General features: G+C 56.1%; 2 protein-coding genes across 13 annotated transcripts in view; one reads left to right on the plus strand and one right to left on the minus strand.

Annotated features, from left to right (window-relative positions):
* Positions 1-6,403: 6,403 nt before the first annotated feature.
* ISLR (immunoglobulin superfamily containing leucine rich repeat) lies at positions 6,404-9,546 on the plus strand. 4 transcript variants are annotated; one of them, XM_082736323.1, is made up of 2 exons: positions 6,404-6,719; positions 7,523-9,546. In XM_082736323.1, exon 2 carries the CDS (start codon positions 7,531-7,533, stop codon positions 8,815-8,817), a length of 1,287 nt encoding a protein of 428 aa, XP_082592449.1. In that variant the 5' UTR covers positions 6,404-6,719; positions 7,523-7,530; the 3' UTR covers positions 8,818-9,546. The 4 variants fall into 4 exon arrangements, with proteins under 4 accessions (XP_082592449.1, XP_082592450.1, XP_082592451.1 ...); XM_082736324.1 differs by lacking the exon at positions 6,404-6,719 and adding an exon at positions 6,902-7,018; XM_082736325.1 differs by lacking the exon at positions 6,404-6,719 and adding an exon at positions 6,942-7,028.
* A 2,470-nt stretch (positions 9,547-12,016) lies between these two features.
* Positions 12,017-16,060, minus strand: part of STRA6 (signaling receptor and transporter of retinol STRA6) — a 30,181-nt gene continuing 26,137 nt past the window's right edge. For all 9 annotated transcript variants that reach the window (XM_082735830.1, XM_082735822.1, XM_082735825.1 and 6 more), the window contains 5 exons: positions 15,015-15,132; positions 14,830-14,931; positions 13,926-14,089; positions 13,508-13,657; positions 12,017-12,909 (listed from right to left, as the gene is read on the minus strand). In XM_082735830.1, coding sequence (XP_082591956.1) covers positions 12,761-12,909; positions 13,508-13,657; positions 13,926-14,089; positions 14,830-14,931; positions 15,015-15,132 — 683 coding nt within the window. In that variant the 3' untranslated portion in view covers positions 12,017-12,760. The remainder of the gene's footprint in view (positions 12,910-13,507; positions 13,658-13,925; positions 14,090-14,829; positions 14,932-15,014; positions 15,133-16,060) is intronic.

Genomic DNA, 16,060 nt, shown 5'->3' on the forward strand with positions numbered 1-16,060 from the left:
GGGAGGAGGGTTGGGGACAGAGACTTCCTGCTGGACCCACAAAGGTCATTCTTCATCCATCTGTTCAACAACTTACTAAGCCCTCACTCAGAACCAACCACCCGCCGTACGGAGCTCACTTTCAGATTGGAAAGATGGACGAGAGACACTCCCAGATATGGCAGGGCTGGGTCTAGGGACAGCTAGAGCCCTGTGAGCAGATAGTGACCGGCCTTTTTTTTTTTTTTTTTTAAATATAAGCTGGTCTGGGAAAGCCCTTCTCGGGAGCTGGCCTTTGAACAAAGTCTCCAAAGACAAGAGGGAGTGAGCCTCACAAATACTAGGGGACAGAGCCCTATTTGAGAAAAGAGCGATAGGGGTGGCCCCGAGGAGCAAGCAGCTGAAGGGGGGGACTGGGCGCCGTAAGCCAGGTGGAGATGAGGCCCGAGACAGAGCCAGGGGCAGATCCCTGAAACACATCCTGGTTTCCAAGTGGGAGAAATTGAGACCCTCACACCTGTGTGTCCCAGAGGGCGTGTGGAGAAGGTGGAGAGTGAGAAAGGGAATAAGAGTGAGGCGTGTGCTGGGGCTCAGCCTGGGGCCAGGCCACCTCTGTCTGGGCTGGGCCTCTGGATGGCAGCTGACACAGGGGAGGGGACCTGCCCTGCCCTGTCACCCACACCTCAGGTGCACCCGTGAGTTTATGCACGCACTGCCCCTGGGCCTACCCGTGTGCCCACACCCATGGTCACACACCCAAACCCAGCAAGGCTCTCATGCATACGGATAGAACTGACAGCACGTCAACAAACGCATGCACGTGGACCCCTCACTCATCGGAATATCAGGGCTCTGGGACATTAGGTCCTTCCACACAGGACAGAGAAACTGAGGCCCAGAAAAAGAAGAGACTTTCTCGAATCCCATAATAGGCTGGTGTGGGCAGATCTCCATCCCTTCCACAAGCACCTACACAGAGTTCCCTCCAAGGTGTTGTCTTCTCAAGGGCCCAGGCGGGCCTCTCCCTCCCAGAAAACCCCCAGGAAACTTCTAGGAGCTGCTGAGCTTCCTCACAATTAACCCCTCGAGCTTAGGAGGAAGACAGGGTGGGATGGAGACACCCCTGCGGGGGCAGCCTGATAGCCACAACATTAGGGCCCATCAGAACCTCTTTGCCTCTCCCCCTGCCTATGTCTTGCATCCTTTCTCTACCTGGGGTCTAGCCCTGGTTGTTGGGGTGGCTCTGCTTTCTCTCACTCCCGTGTCTGTCCCAGTTTCTCTCCAGGCCTCTCTCTGCAAACCTCTGTCCCTCTCCTTCTATTTTCTCCCTCTCTTTGGGATCTGTTTTAGCCTTCCAGGAAAAGCTGACAGGGCCTTGCTAGGCCTCTTGGGGGGCCAGAGAGGGGGGTACAGGAGTCACAGCTGAGAGCAGCCTCTGTCAGGGAGAGTTGGCAGCCCCCTGGGGGTGGGCGGAGTAATGGGAGGAGAAAGGGGCTGGCCTCTGCCAGGGGCAGGGGTGCAGAAGGGGGAACAGGAAAGAAAATCTCTGTGGGAAGAAGTGAGCACCTCCCCTGCTGGGATGCCCAGTCACGCCTGGGACTGTCAGGATTTTAGTGGCAAAAAAAACGTGTCTTTCCAGAACACCCCTCGATCCTAGATGAGCTGGGACAGTGGGTCACCCTAGGGTGAACTACTGTGGCCCACAGGAGCCAGGGCTGGGACATGAAGGAAAGACTCTCAAACCTGGCCCCTTTTCTCCCCCTCCTCACCCCTCCAATTCTACCTTCCGCTGTTAGGGGGCTGCTGAGGACAAGGGGATGGTGGAGGAATTTGAAGGTCTGAGAAGGGCTCTCCAGTCCTGGGGCCTTGAACCCAGCTCAGAGGAGGCCAGGACAGGGAAGATGGTGGCCCAGGAGCCCCCAGAGAGCTCCAGAGCAGGGAGGAGGTAGGGGGGCACACCTCAGGCTTGTCTCCTGCCTGATCACATGATCTCTTGTGGGATGAGCTTTTCAGAAAGAACTTTCAGCCTCTGACAGCTGTGGGGAGATCAAAGGAGCTGCCTAAGTAGTAATAAGCTCACAAACTTGAAGGTGTATGAACATCTGGGAGCTGTGCACAATCACTCCTCGGGTCTACAGGGGTGGTCTTATGTGGCCCACTGTGAAGCACCTTGGAGGACCAGATGGGTTTTGGCTGAGACCTTGGCCATGGTGGCCCTTGTTCTATGGTCCTATTGTCCTTTCTGGTGGAGGTGGGGCATGGCCACCCCTTGAAGAGTGGGTAAGGATTGTCAGTGACCAATGTGTGTAGACTCAGTTATGCCTGGGTGGCCCAGTCCCTGTCACTTTTTCTGCCCTCTGCCCCCCATGGTCATGCCACAGTGGGGTTCCGAGGGCAGACAGTCGTTCAGGTTCAGCTGTCGTTAAGGCCTTTGATGATGGGGAATGGGGATAAAAGGACTCCCCTCCTTCAGGAAGGCTGGGAACACACTCAACCACCTAACAGAATGTGGCTCTCCCACACTGTGTGGAATACTCTTGGAATGTCCTCTCCTAAGGCACCGAATGGCTCTGGACACATTGCTGTCCCAGTCTGGACCCTGGGTACCTATCTGTAAAATGAAGGGGCAGAGAAAGTAACCTCTACAGTATTTTATTTCTGGCATATGATGACCCCCAATTTGCCCATTTATCAAGTCAAGGAATATTTATTGAACATCTTTTCTGTGCCAGGGCTTAACAGCAAATGGGAGGGCAAGACGTCTGCCTTCAGTGGGCTTCCTCTCTAGAGAAAGGATCTCCCATTAAACATGGAGGAATAGATTTCTTTTTTTTTTTTTTAAGATTTTATTTATTTAATAGACAGACAGAGATCACAAGTAGGCAGAGAGGCAGACAGAAAGAGAGAGGGGGGAAGCAGGCTCACTGCTGAGCAGAGAGCCTGATACGGGGCTCGATCCCAGAACCTTGGGATAACGACCTGAGCCGAAGGCAGAGGCTTTAACCCACTGAGCCACCCAGGTGCCCCGGAATAGATTTCTTTCAAGGGAATTAACTAAGGAAAGCGCTAATAGGAAAGACAGAGTCCCAAACACGCCAGCCAGCAAGGGAACAGGCCATGCAGACAGAAGGAAGCCTAAAGAGATAAACGGGAGAGCTATTACTATCTTCACAGAAATCAAATATAGTATCCCTGAAGCAAGAGGGGGTACAGCATATTTTAAAGAGAACTTTCAGCAAATAAAAAGGAATCCTTGAAATTTAGCATGTATGCACCAAACACTCTATGAGAAGCGTAGAATGGTAACAGAGAGCAGACCTCCTTGAAACAGGCACAGGTAGGCACGGAGATGTGACAAAGGAGCGGAAGGACCAGGAAGTGAGGGGTCCCTCCCGGAAGCACCACATCAGGTTAACTGGGGCTCCGAGAAAGAGAACAGAGAAAATGGAGGTCAGGAAATCGTAAAGGAGTCAATCAAAAGCTTGTCCAGAGCTGGAGAACATAAATTCCCAATTCGAAAGGGCAGGCCCTCAGCAAGGCACAGCACCATGGATTATCAGCACAAGGGGACAGAGCAGGTCCTACAGGCTTCCAGAAGGACACGTCCCAGCTGGCGGGCACAAGATCGATGTCCCACCGGCCAGGGAGCCCCCCCACACCAGCCCTGGAAGCAACAGCAAAGCAACGGCTTCAAAGGGAGGGCCCCCGTTAACGTTGTGGGGAAGAGATCTCCCTCTGGAGTTCTATACCCAGCCCGACTGTCACAGGGAGGGTCAGCACCAGAGTCTTCAGACAGGCAGTTCTCCAGATACCCCTCCCACGAACCTTCTCTGGAAGGTGTTGGAGGGCTGGTTCTGCCAAAGGAAAAGTGGAAACTAAGAAGGGGAAGATGTGGGATCCAGGAAGCAAGAGGTCCCAGCCCTGAGAGCTCAGTAACGGAACCCCAAGCAATGGAGGTGGGCCATCCTCTATGCCCGCGGCCCGGCCACTGTCCAAATAAACCAGGTGGGAGCAGGTGTGAAGGCTAAGGGAGAGATTCTCCAAGATAAGACTGACACAGTACTTCATGTGTTTACTTACATTGAGAGGACATTTACCCAACTTAGGGAGTGGGGAACTGAATTGATAATAAGCATAAAACACAAAAAACCAAGCCCCCTCTCCCATACCCAAATAAAGACAATTAACTCCAGAGAAAATAAGAATTGTCAAAAAAGACAGTAAGAGCTCTTCATAAAAACCAAGGAGGTCTATGAGGACAACTAATGGGTGAAACTTCTCTAGCTTTAGTGGTCTTAGAAGGGGCTGCTCCAATGAAGTGATGTTTAATGGAAGCCTGAAATGCTAGAAGGTTCCAACCACAGCAGGAGGGTCTGAGGGTGAAGGTAGGAAAGATCTTCACATTCTAGGCCAGGTGGAGACTGTGAGCTCCCTGGAGCATCTCAGAAGTGGCGCTGCCCTTGTGTGAGTGAGGTGGTACAAGGGCTCTACAGAAGCACAATGAAGCCTCTTCCACCAGGAAGCCTTCTGTGACTGACACTGAGGGCGCTGATTCTCTCCTCTGGTGTACTGAACTCTGAATGTGTGTGCGTCCAGCCTCTCTAGTGGACCCACCACATTCAGGATTTTCCCTCAGATTCTCCAGCACAATGACACTGCCAGACAAGGCTTTGCCTGCAGTGGGACAGAACTCAGACTTCGAGAACATTCTCTGAGTTGGGTATCAGACTGGGGTGTTTTGCAGGGGGCACACTATGCTCACCAGGACTTTTTCTTCTTCTTTTTTTTTAAAGATTTTTTTTATTTTATTTATTTGACAGACAGAGATCACAAGTAGGCAGAGAAGCAGGCAGAGAGAGAGGAGGAAGCAGGCTCCCTGCTGAGCATAGAGCCCGATGCGGGTCTCAATCCTAGGACCCTGAGATCATGACCTGAGCCAAAGGCAGAGGCCCTAACCCACTGAGCCACACAAGTGCCCCTCACCAGGACTTCTGCAGCCTCCCTTGGTGACCGGGGAAACGGGGTGTGATGAGCTGTAATGAGGGCTCCCCAGGGATGTTTTCAGCCAAAGACGGTACTGTTTGTCTTGGCCCAGCCCGAGTGTAAGTTGAGTCCTGAGCAGAATTCAGCCAGGTACACAGACAGGAGGAGAAGGAAGGTTGCAGGAGAGGGACTGAGGGATTATAAATAGGCTTATGGTGTGGAGGGCAAAATTTTCATCTATGAAGTGCTTTTCGGGGGGTCTCCTATCTTTTGGTTTCCCCTTGTTTTGGCTCTCTGATTTGGGGCCTCTTTCTCCTCCCCATCCCCACTCCTCTGGGCCCTCTTGAGTGGGAAGAAAGGTCAGATACCCTCACCCTGGAGGCATATGTCCCTTCTACACAGTTAGCATGGGGACAGTGGAGCCCAGAGGGAAGTGTCTCACCCACCCACCCCAGACATGCAGCACCAGTGCTGGGATTTCAGGAACTGTGGGAGGACACAGAATATTCTGGAAGGAGTGGGGCCCTCAACCTCATCCCCTGCCTGTCGGGTGGGCAGTCTTGGGTAATGGAACTATCTCTGTGAGCCTGGGTATTTCAGAATCCCAGCCAGGGGAACTGAAGCCCAACCCGGTTCCTGTCCTGATCTTTCTGCTATGGGGTTCAGAGCCTTGTCCCCCCTCTGCCTGCTTCCCTGACCCCACCCCACCTGGCACGGCAGGGAGCCAAGTCTGGCGCCTGGGAGCCTTGGGACCTCTCTGGACATGTGTTTAGAGCAGCCTGGCCTCAGAGCCAGCAGGCAGGCCTGACACAGACGAAGAAGATGTGTTTTCTTACAAAAACAAGACAAACATCTTGGCTTCTTTCTGAGGGGTTGGAGCCTGGCGGGCTTTTCACACACTTTGGCCTTGTCAGCTTTTCACTGAAACACACCATCACCCACACAGACACATGGACACAAAGACACACACTTCTACACAGAGACACACCTCCTCCCCAAATACACACACAGTCTCATACCCGGACAAATGCAGAGATAACACACAAAGACACAGTCTCACGCCTACACAAACATAACTCAAACTTCCACAAACACAGAAATTCACACACACGGTCTCACATCTACATCCACACAAACACACAAACTTACCCACACACAGAAAAGTCACACACATGTGCATACATGAGCACTCACATGGCCCCAGCTTGGAGAAGATCCCCCCTCCCTTTTTCTTTTGTTTGAGGTGCTGTCAGAAGTTTCCCACCTTCCATGAGATCCGATTCTTAGTCTTTGCTCCATAAAAATCCTTCTAGCCCCATCTTCTGTTGGGTCCTGTCCAGCTAGTGCTGTGTCTTTAAGGAAGTTGAAGCTGCTAAAAGTGAGTGAGAGAGAGGGAAAAAAAAAAGAAAAAAAATTGGCATCTTTTCCCCCTCAAGTTTCTGGTGTCACTTATGAAACACGGGTCCTTGCTGCAGAGAAGTAGTTGTTTTGCTAAAAGGAGGGAGTGTCCAGGCTGCCTGGGCTCCCTTCCTAAGCCTCCTCTCAGCAAGGCCCCAGGCATCCTGTCCAGGGAACAGCGGGCAAGGGCGAGCAGCTTCAAAGTGGGGCAGGAACCAGGCTGCCCCTTCCTCCAGCCTCCTCGTCCTCCCTTGGGCACCCTTGGCCCTGCAGCCTGCCCTGGGCTGACTCTGTCCTTTGTTGCTCTCTAGTTCCATCTCAGAAGAGGATCCACTTGGCTAAGAAAGAGTAGTTTGAAGGTAAGCCAGCGGGAAAGCAGGGGGAGGCCTGCTGGGCACAGGGACTGGACTGCCTGGTACTTTCCTGTCTGTTCAGGGTGCTTGGGACAATCCCTTGTTTGGATCTGTGCACGGGGAGTCTGCCCCGCCAGCAACCACATCCCCAGAAATCCCAGCAGCATTTGGGCTGAGCCACTGGCCTCGCCCAAGCCAGCTGAAAGGTCTGGGTGGCGGGGGTTTATTTAGGCAGCTGCCTGGCTCAGTTTGAACAGAACAGGCCACGAGTGTGATCCTGTAGAAAGAGTTCAGAATCCACTGTGGTCAGAGCCTGTAGGAGCAGCAGGGGGGCTGTTGGGGTGGATGCGTGGTGTGCACTGCACAAGGGGCCTTGTCTGGGCTGGGGCAAAGCATGCCTATGGGGGGCTCCGGTGGGAGGGACTGTGGCCAGGATGTGGGAGGGCAGGAGGGAGGTTCTGCGGAGTGCTGGGGGAGGGGGTGGCTGAAAACGGATTTCAAGTCTTAAAGTCAGCTGGAGCTGGCCGAGGCAGGGAGAGCTCTCTGCTTGGAGGAGGAGCTGGGGGCCTCTTCCATCCCGACTTCGCCTCTTCTGGCTGCATGAGCTCGGGCAAGTCCTGGCCCTTCGTTGGGCCTCAGTTTCCCTTTCTGTAGAATGGGCTGTGGGCTAGGTGGTGCTGGGTATTAGCTGGATTCTGTGGGGCAGGACCTTCTGATAGGGAAGAGCCCTGTCTGGCTGAGGACCTAAGAGGGACGAGTGCCTTGCGTGGGTCCTCAGGGTCACTCTGGCGGCATGCCCTTCTCTGCAGGAGGCAGGATGCGGGAGCTACATCTGCTGTGCTGGGCGGTCCTCCTGGGCCTAGCACATGCCTGTCCTGAGCCCTGCGACTGCGGGGAGAAGTACGGCTTCCAGATCGCCGACTGCGCCTACCGTGACCTGGAGGCCGTGCCACCGGGTTTCCCGGCCAACGTGACCACGCTGAGCCTGTCCGCCAACCGGCTGCCGAGCTTGCCAGAGGGGGCCTTCCGGGAGGTGCCCCTGCTGCAGTCGCTGTGGCTGGCGCACAATGAGATCCGGGCGGTGGCCGCCGGGGCTCTGGCCTCTCTGGGCCACCTCAAGAGCCTAGACCTCAGCCACAACCTCATCTCTGACTTTGCATGGAGCGACCTACACAACCTCAGCGCCCTCCAGTTGCTCAAGATGGACAGCAACGAGCTGACCTTCATCCCCCGAGACGCCTTCCGCAGTCTCCGTGCCCTGCGCTCATTGCAGCTCAACCACAACCGCCTGCACACGCTGGCTGAGGGCACCTTTGCCCCGCTCACCGCGCTGTCCCACCTGCAGATCAATGACAACCCGTTCGACTGCACCTGCAGCATCATGTGGTTCAAGACGTGGGCCCTGAGCACAGCCGTGTCCATCCCAGAGCAGGACAACATCACGTGCATGTCGCCCCGTGTGCTCAAGGGCACCCCGCTGAGCCGCCTGCTGCCACTGCCCTGCTCAGCACCTTCCGTGCAGCTCACCTACCAGCCCAGCCAGGACGGCGCCGAGCTGCGGCCGGGCTTCGTGCTGGCCCTCCACTGCGACGTGGACGGCCAGCCGGCACCCCAGCTTCACTGGCACATCCAGACGCCCGGCGGCACCGTGGAGATCGCCAGCCCCAACGTGGCTGCTGATGGGCGTTCCCCACCGAGCGCCCCGGTGCCCGGCAGCCGGCCGCGCTTCCAGGCCTTCGCCAACGGCAGCCTGCTCATCCCCGACTTTGGCAAGCTGGAGGAAGGCACCTACAGCTGCCTGGCCACCAACGAGCTGGGCAGTGCCGAGAGCTCAGTGAACGTGGCGCTGGCCACACCCGGCGAGGGCAGCGAGGACGCGCTGGGGCGCAGGTTCCATGGCAAAGCGGCTGAAGGGAAGGGGTGCTACACAGTGGATAATGAGGTGCAGCCCTCAGGTCCAGAGGACAACGTGGTCATCATCTACCTCAGCCGTACTGGAGGGCCCGAGGCTGCAGCAGCAGGGGAAGGGGTCTCCGGGCAGCAGTCCCCCGGCCTGCTCCTGCTGGGCCAGAGCTTCCTCCTGGCCTTCCTCACCTCCTTCTAGGCTACCCCATGTCCCCTCCCTGGGCAGGGCTGGAGCACCGCCAGGGCTTCCCTGACTCCGCCCCCACGCCCCGGCTGATGTCCCCTGGAAGTGGCACAGGGGGCTTGAGGGGGGCAACTCCCAAGGTCTGCATGGGGGACTTCACATCTTCCTACCTCCCTTCTCATCTCTTCTGGAACACTCACCACCCCAGCTTCTAAACTCGCTAGAAGCTAGTGACTAGAACAGAATCCGATTCCATACTCACCAACTTTGGTGCTAAATGCTGCTAACCACACTGCCCACGCTCCCCTACAGGGCGATGCCCTAACCACCCGAGGAAGCCTCAGCGATGGCATTCCAGGCACTGGGACCAACGAGCTGGCAAAGGCTGGGGCACGCTGTTGGGGCTGGGAGCTCGGCAGGGAGATACCCTGAAGCAGACAGGGCGCAGGAGAAAGGAAGAAGGTCTTGGGGTAGTGGCTGGCATGGCTCTGGGCTCTTGGTGTCCTGCTTGAGCTCTTGCTGCCTTTTGGCATTCTCTCATGTTTTGGGGGCTCAGGAATCTGTGCCCTCATCTCAGACAGGGCTAGAGGATCCAGGATGGCCTTCCTCTTTTCCCGCCCTGTACCCCTCCACCCCAGACACCCATCCTGCCTTTCTCTCCAAGTATGCGTCTGTAGCCTGTCCCTCCAGAGAGGCTAGCCATCCCAGGGGGTGACTGAGAAATAAACAGCATTTCTGATGCTCTCTTGTGTCTGCCTGGCATTTTGTCTGCATCTAGGACCCCTCCCTACCACCCCGTTGGGGAGAGGATAGAGAGCTGGAGAGTCAGGATGCCCAGGCTGCCGGTCCACCAGTGACGGGGCCCACGAGACACACACAGACTGGGTAGCAGGCAACACAAGAGGGGTGGGCCCGTGGGCCAGGGGCTGGGCTGAATGGCAGTTGTACCCTCTCTTCAGGACAAATGGGGGTGTGGGCCTGATAACCATTACAGAAGCTTCCCTAGGGTTCTGGTGGCCCTGAGCCGTGCTTCCTGCCAGCAGTGGCCTGAGGAGGCATTGTGAAAGGGAATAGGGAATGGGAATACCCATACTGTGGCCCCTCTTCTAGGTCCCGCTCCTGGAAAAGATGGTAGGAAATGGAGAGGAAATGGGGGGGGCTGATAAGGCAAGATGGAGAGGGAAGAGAGAGGAGACAGGGGCACAGGGCAAGGGAGAGAGAAAGACACAGAGATAGAGAATAAGAGCGTCTTCAAGGGGGAAGCCAGAGGAGATGAACAAAGCTTTCTAGGAAGAGGAAATGGTATTCCTGGAGGAAAGTCTGCACTTGGGTCTTCCCCACATAGCAGGTGGACCAGTGGCTGACTTGGGGGTGTAGGGGGGTCAGGTCTTGGCAGCAACCTGCGGGTCTCTTAGTGTGGGGAGCAAGTACATGGAGTCAGAACCTGGAGACTGATCCCCGTATCTGTGCCCAGCCAGAGATGTGTCTCCGTCCCTACCCCTTTCCAGACTGAAGGGTGCCACCCACAGGGACAAGAACCACCCCCGCCCACTCCCATCTACTGGACAGGTTCTGTGGCCTCCCATGCTCTGTGCTCAGGAGTGTTGAGCCCACCAAAATGGAGGCAGGGAGGCCAAGTAGACTGGGGTTGCAGCTGTGAGCCTTGGAGGCTGGCCGGCTCCCCCTTCCCCCTCCTCCTTATTCCCAGGCAGCACCTCCCCCAACCCCCTCAGCAGCTCCAGACTCTGGCTGAGCTGATGTCACTAGCAGCACATGTCAAGGGTATCTGTGCATCTGGTGGAAAGAGCAGGATGGAGCCAAGTCTCCTGTGCTGGGCTGCCTTGGGCAAATCACTGTCCATCTCTGAACTTGGGTTTCCTCAGAAAACAAGGGATGGGTAGGATGCTTAAGGATCCCATCCACTCTGATTATCTAAGGCTGGGTATTCAAACTCAGCTTGGACCCCTGACTTCTCTGGCTCCATTCAGAGCGGAGCAGGCTTATCTTCTGGAAGTGGGACCTGAGTCAGAGGCAGCTGGGGAACAGCTGTGCTCTGAATGAACTAGCAACTCCCCAGCTTGAAAGTCATCCATGACTCCCCCAGCCCTCAGGGTGAAGCTCAAGTTCCCCAGCGAGCCATGCATCACCCCTCTGCAGGATTCTTCCGTGCCTCTCTTGGACCTGTTAACTAATTTTCCTTCAATCATCTGTGATGTGTTACCCTCCACACCTTTATGTATGTCATTCCTTTGGTCTGGACACCCTTCCCCTCTTTTTCACTTGGCTAAGTCAGCTCAAGCGCCACCTCCTCCAGAAAGCCTTCCTGGATGCTGTATCCTCTACCTCCCAGTGTGGATGAGGTCCCCTCCTCTGACTCACATAGCCCTGTGTGTCCAGGGTCACAGCCTTATCATACTCTACTGTGTCTGCTTCCTTGTTAAGGGCAGAGACCTGGTCTACCTTCTCATCCCTGTGACCCTGCCAGTCACCAACATGGGGCCAGGAAGATATTTTTCAATGGACTGCAGTAGAATCAGAGCCTGCCCTCTTTGCCATCGTTGTGGGCAGCCTCAAAGGTGGGTGTGAGCTCCCCGGCCCCACCCCTCACTTTATGTGTGTCTGAGGCTGGAGTGGTGATGCAGGAGGAGGAGCAAGGAGAAAGGCTGGTCTCCACTAATTGTGTAGACATCAAGGCCCCATGGACCCAGATCTGTGAGGTGGCCACGTTTTACCCACCTGCTCCCAGGCCCACAGTGGAGCCCACATCTTCAGTCATGCGTCCCCCACCTCCGCGAGTCCCCAGCAAGAGAAGGGACCCCCCCACACACACAGCTGTCTTTCCCCACAACATGACTGGTCTATTCCCTTTAGGATAGCTCTGCCCTATGCCTCCCTACTGCCTCCACACCTTTATTCAGAATGCTCCCCATTTTCCTAAAAGTTCTCTTCCTCAAGTCCTGCCCATTCTTGTCAACCCAGAAGAAGTTCTACCTCCAAAACCAAAGTCCACATAGCTCAGGGGTGAAGTCATAGGGTCCCCAGTCCCTCTATGCCCCAAAGGGATTCGGCTACTGGTCCCCTTCTGCCCCGCACTGTGTAGCCAGCCCCCCATGGGACCAGAATACCCCACCCCCCCCAAGCCCCACGAATGCAGTGATTTACCAGTAGTTGGGACAGTTTTCCCCCACGTACCCCACCCCCCGAGGAGGACTGCTTCTCAGGGACAAGTTTATTACAGAGAGCACACTAACCTCTTTCATAATATCTAAAGGCACAGCAACAGCAAAAATACCAGGCTCTCAAGTGTGGCCAGCTCTGTGTGGGGTCTGGCTGGAGCTATGACGTTGCTGCCCGGCAGGAGCCCATGGCTTCCTCCTCGGCTGCCTGGCAGGAGGCACAAGCCCTCCCACCCCCAGAGGAGAGGGGGAAACTGGTGGAGAGAGGAGGCTCTGTGTCCAGTTCCATGGTGGTGACTCCAAGGCTTAGGTGGGGCTGAGCCGGATCATGAGGCTGGACTGGCCTGACTCACCCATCCCAGTGAGGAGACGGTTCCATGAGCAAAGGTCGGTGGCAGAGCCAGCACGGAGAGGGGACAGGAGGTGGCCGCTCCAGTTCTAATGACGCCCTAGACCAAGGGCCTAAGCCTCAGATTACTTCCCCCAGAGCCCTCACCAGCTTCCCAAGACTAAGGGGCCCTACTAGAGTCCTCCTGAGAGTTAGGTCAGAGCTCAGGCTGGGAACAGAACTGCACTCAACCACAGCGCCCCTGGCGTCTGGGGCTGGTGGCCAATGATGAGCCCGGGGACTCGTCGTGGGGAGCCACAGTGACAGAGAGAGGCCAGGGAGGCTGGCAGGATGCTGGGGAAGCTGGGAGGGAGTGGGCTGGGAGGAGGGGGAGCACTTGAGCCCTGACAAGGACACAGCGGCTTCCCCACTCTCAGGGCTGGACTCCATTGACCTAGGCCCCTGACAGGGCCCTCTTCCGGAAGGCCTGCAGGGCAGGATTGTGCAGAAGTGTGTAGGCCAGCCCCCAGCGGGCTCTGCCTTGGCGGGCCCTGGGCCCTGCTCCCCTGGCCATGGCGTCCTTGGTCTGCAGCAGCTGCATCCCTGAAAGAGAGAGACTTTCTGTAAGTCACTCAGCAAACACGAGGCCATGCCCCGTGAGCAGTCTGAAAATCCCAGAGGTAGGACTGGGGAGGCTGGGGAGCCTGGGGCCCCAGGGGCCTGCTCACTGAGCAGGAGGTGGAGAGACATGTGGGCTGTAGAGGGGTGTTTGTGAAGGCGCAAGATGTCATCCTGCAGGTAGGGACAGAAGGAGGGGACAGCTCTGGGGAGAGGGCCGGAGGAAGGGCTGGGACAGCCAGCTCAGTACCCCCCTCCCTGCTGCACACTTTCCTGGCAGTGAGGAAGGGGTAAGACCTCTCATTCTGTGTGTGAGAAGGGGGGCTGTGTGCTCACTTGTGGAATGGGGAGAGGGAGACAGAGTATGTACGTGTGTATCGTGGACAAAAATTACCCTGAGAAGGACCAGGAAACTTCTCAGTTCCTTTCTCCCACAGGTGGAGGGAGAGGGGAAGTAAGCATTTTCCTGGCCCTCACACCGCAGTAGGTCGGACAGGCGTCCTATGTGCTGGGAAGAGGTGCGCCTCGTCCCTCAGGGAAGAGGGTGGTCTACGTTCCTGCCCTCCCCCCTGGGAAGGTGCACCTTCTTCTTCCTGCCCATGTCTGAGGCCATCCTGGGGGGCCCGGGGAAGCTGAGGCCGCTGGGTCTGCAGAAGCAAGGCACAGAAAGCCGTGGTAGCCGGGTGCGACTGGCTGGCCTCGATCTTCAGGAAGCCGCAGTATGTGTGATAGCCTGGGTGGGGAAGAGGGGTGGAGGACAGCAGAGCTGGGGAGAGGAGGGCCTGCCCCACCAGCTGCTAACACATGCACAGGGGTGCCTCCTGGCACCAGAGCAGGCGGCACATGCAAGACACATGGGCCTGCTGCCCATGCCCGCCCTGTGTGGTCACAGACAGGCTCCGGGGCACAGTCCCACTTGGCCAAGGTCAGGGCCAGACCCTCCCTCACTCTTTGTACAGCCCAAGCCGTTGTGGCTCCCGGCCCCTGCCCAGCAACCTTACCGGGGTCGACAGTGGCTGCCCGAGGTGGCAGCAGGCTGAGATCCATCTGACCAAGGTGGACAGCATTGTAGACAGCAGAGAGAAGCACACGCCAGGCAGCCACCATGGCGCCCACCAGCACGTTGATGAGAAAGAGAAAGAAGGTGGCTGCATAGAGCACTCGCCTGGGGGTGAGGAGAGGAAAGGCTGAGGCTGGCCCCCTCCCCCTGCCACATGCAGACCCACTTCCTCAAGTTAGGGTCAGACCCGGATGAGCAGAGCTGCTGTGTGCTTATCGACTACCTGCCATTTGTCGAGTGCACCTTCTAAGCACCCTGCCCTGTGCTGGGCCTGCTCTCTCAAGCCAGCTTCCCCGAACCACCCTAGAACATGGGTGTGGTGCTCCCTCTATAGTAGGGAAACCAGGGCCCAGAGAGGTCAGGTGGCTTAGCTAAGGCCATCCAGCTAGTCAACGGCAGAGCTGGGGCTTATGGTCTGGATCTTTCTGTCTCCCACCTCCCTCCTCTAGGTCCCTTGTCCACTGACTCTGAGTCCCTCCTGGCACTGGGGTCCTCCCACCACCCTTCCAACTAATATGGAAATAATGTTTCTATTGACCTCCTTCCTGCAAAGGGGGAGGCACATGGTTTTGGGGGTCACAGATGATCCAGAGGAGAGCAGGGCTGACCCCCAAAGCAGGAAAGGCTCATAGAGTATTTCTGGCACTGTGACAGGTGAAGAGAGAGATTCTGGAGTAAGCTGGGCCACTGTTCCCTTTCCGTTTGGGTAAGGCAAACTCTCCCACTCCCCACTGGGCTTCCCAAGAGAGAAAAGGGACAGATGACAATGGAGGGAGAAGGACACAAGAAAGACACCAAAGGAAGAAGCTGAAGTCCTAAGGGGACCACAAACCCAGGATCCTCACCGGTTAGTAAGCTCTGGGTATCCATGGTGAGTCTCCAGGAAGACCCAGTGGGCTGCCATTTTCTGTAGGACCACAGCCAGGGCCAAGGTCAGCCAAAAGGGCCTGCAGGTGGGGCGGGGAGGTTGTCACTCTTAGTAGCTCTCTGGGAAGTGGTCCCAGAGCCCTCAGCTCCTTGCCTCTCTCACCACGAGGACTCCAGGGATCGGAGGAGCAAGAGGTTCCTGCCGTGGAGCACAGGCATGAACACCAGGAAGGCAAGGGTCGTGGTCCCCAGGAAGAAGACGATCTGCTGCACCAAGAGTCCTGCAGGTTGGGAAGGAAAAGAGGGATGGACATCAGGCTCCACGGGACCCAGCCGCCCCTGGCACTCAGGAACCCAAGGGCTTAGGAATGACGCAAACCTGGTAGAGATCCCTGCTCTGCCACTGCCTAGCTGTGCCAGCTGGAGCAAGTTACTCTACCTCCCTGAACTCCCATTCTTCCTCTACCTCAGAAGGCTTTTTGGGACAATCCAATACAGGATTTCTGGGATGATCCCCAATTCTGGGACCAGTTTCTGTCTGCAGCAACTCTTTGAAAACAAAGTGCTCTGTACATGTGATTTCTCCCCAGTTGCCCCTGAATCCTTGGAGACAAGATTGCATTTTAAATTAATGTTTGCCTTCCTACTGGCCAGAGCCTGGCACACAGTTATCACCAGAAAGCCATCTATTGAAACAACTGGCTAGTTGTTTACATGGTGTAATGCGTACAAAAGAGCTTGGGAGGTATAAAATCTACCAAGGTAAAGAATTACAACTTTTGGGGCTGGTCATTCCTCTTCTCCGTTATCATTCTTCTCCTCCTCGCCCAGGGAGTGAGGACTGAAGGAACCATGAGGAAGAGGAACCTGACCCCAGCCCCCTCACATCTCAGAAGGCTTTATTCACTGTACCACCCCTGGGAAGGCTCAGAAACTTGGAGGTAGGAGGGGTTGTGGAAATTAATCTAACCTAACTCCCTCAGGGCAGGACCCCCTTTGCAGCCCCAACAATGACCACAGATGTACCCCTGGTGAAAGAGATCTCACTAATTTAAAGGCAGTCCATTGGCTTTAAATATAAGGCTCTCTTATATAAGCAGGAATATGCCTCCTTAAACTTTCCACCTTGCAACCCTGGGTCCACCCTCTGTGTAAATGGCTAGTGGCCCTTAGGGGCTATCCTCATTGGAGGGGTATCCTTTCCCCAGG

The sequence above is a fragment of the Mustela nivalis genome, assembly GCF_964662115.1.
Source record: "Mustela nivalis genome assembly, chromosome: 6".
NCBI lineage: Eukaryota > Metazoa > Chordata > Mammalia > Carnivora > Mustelidae > Mustela > Mustela nivalis.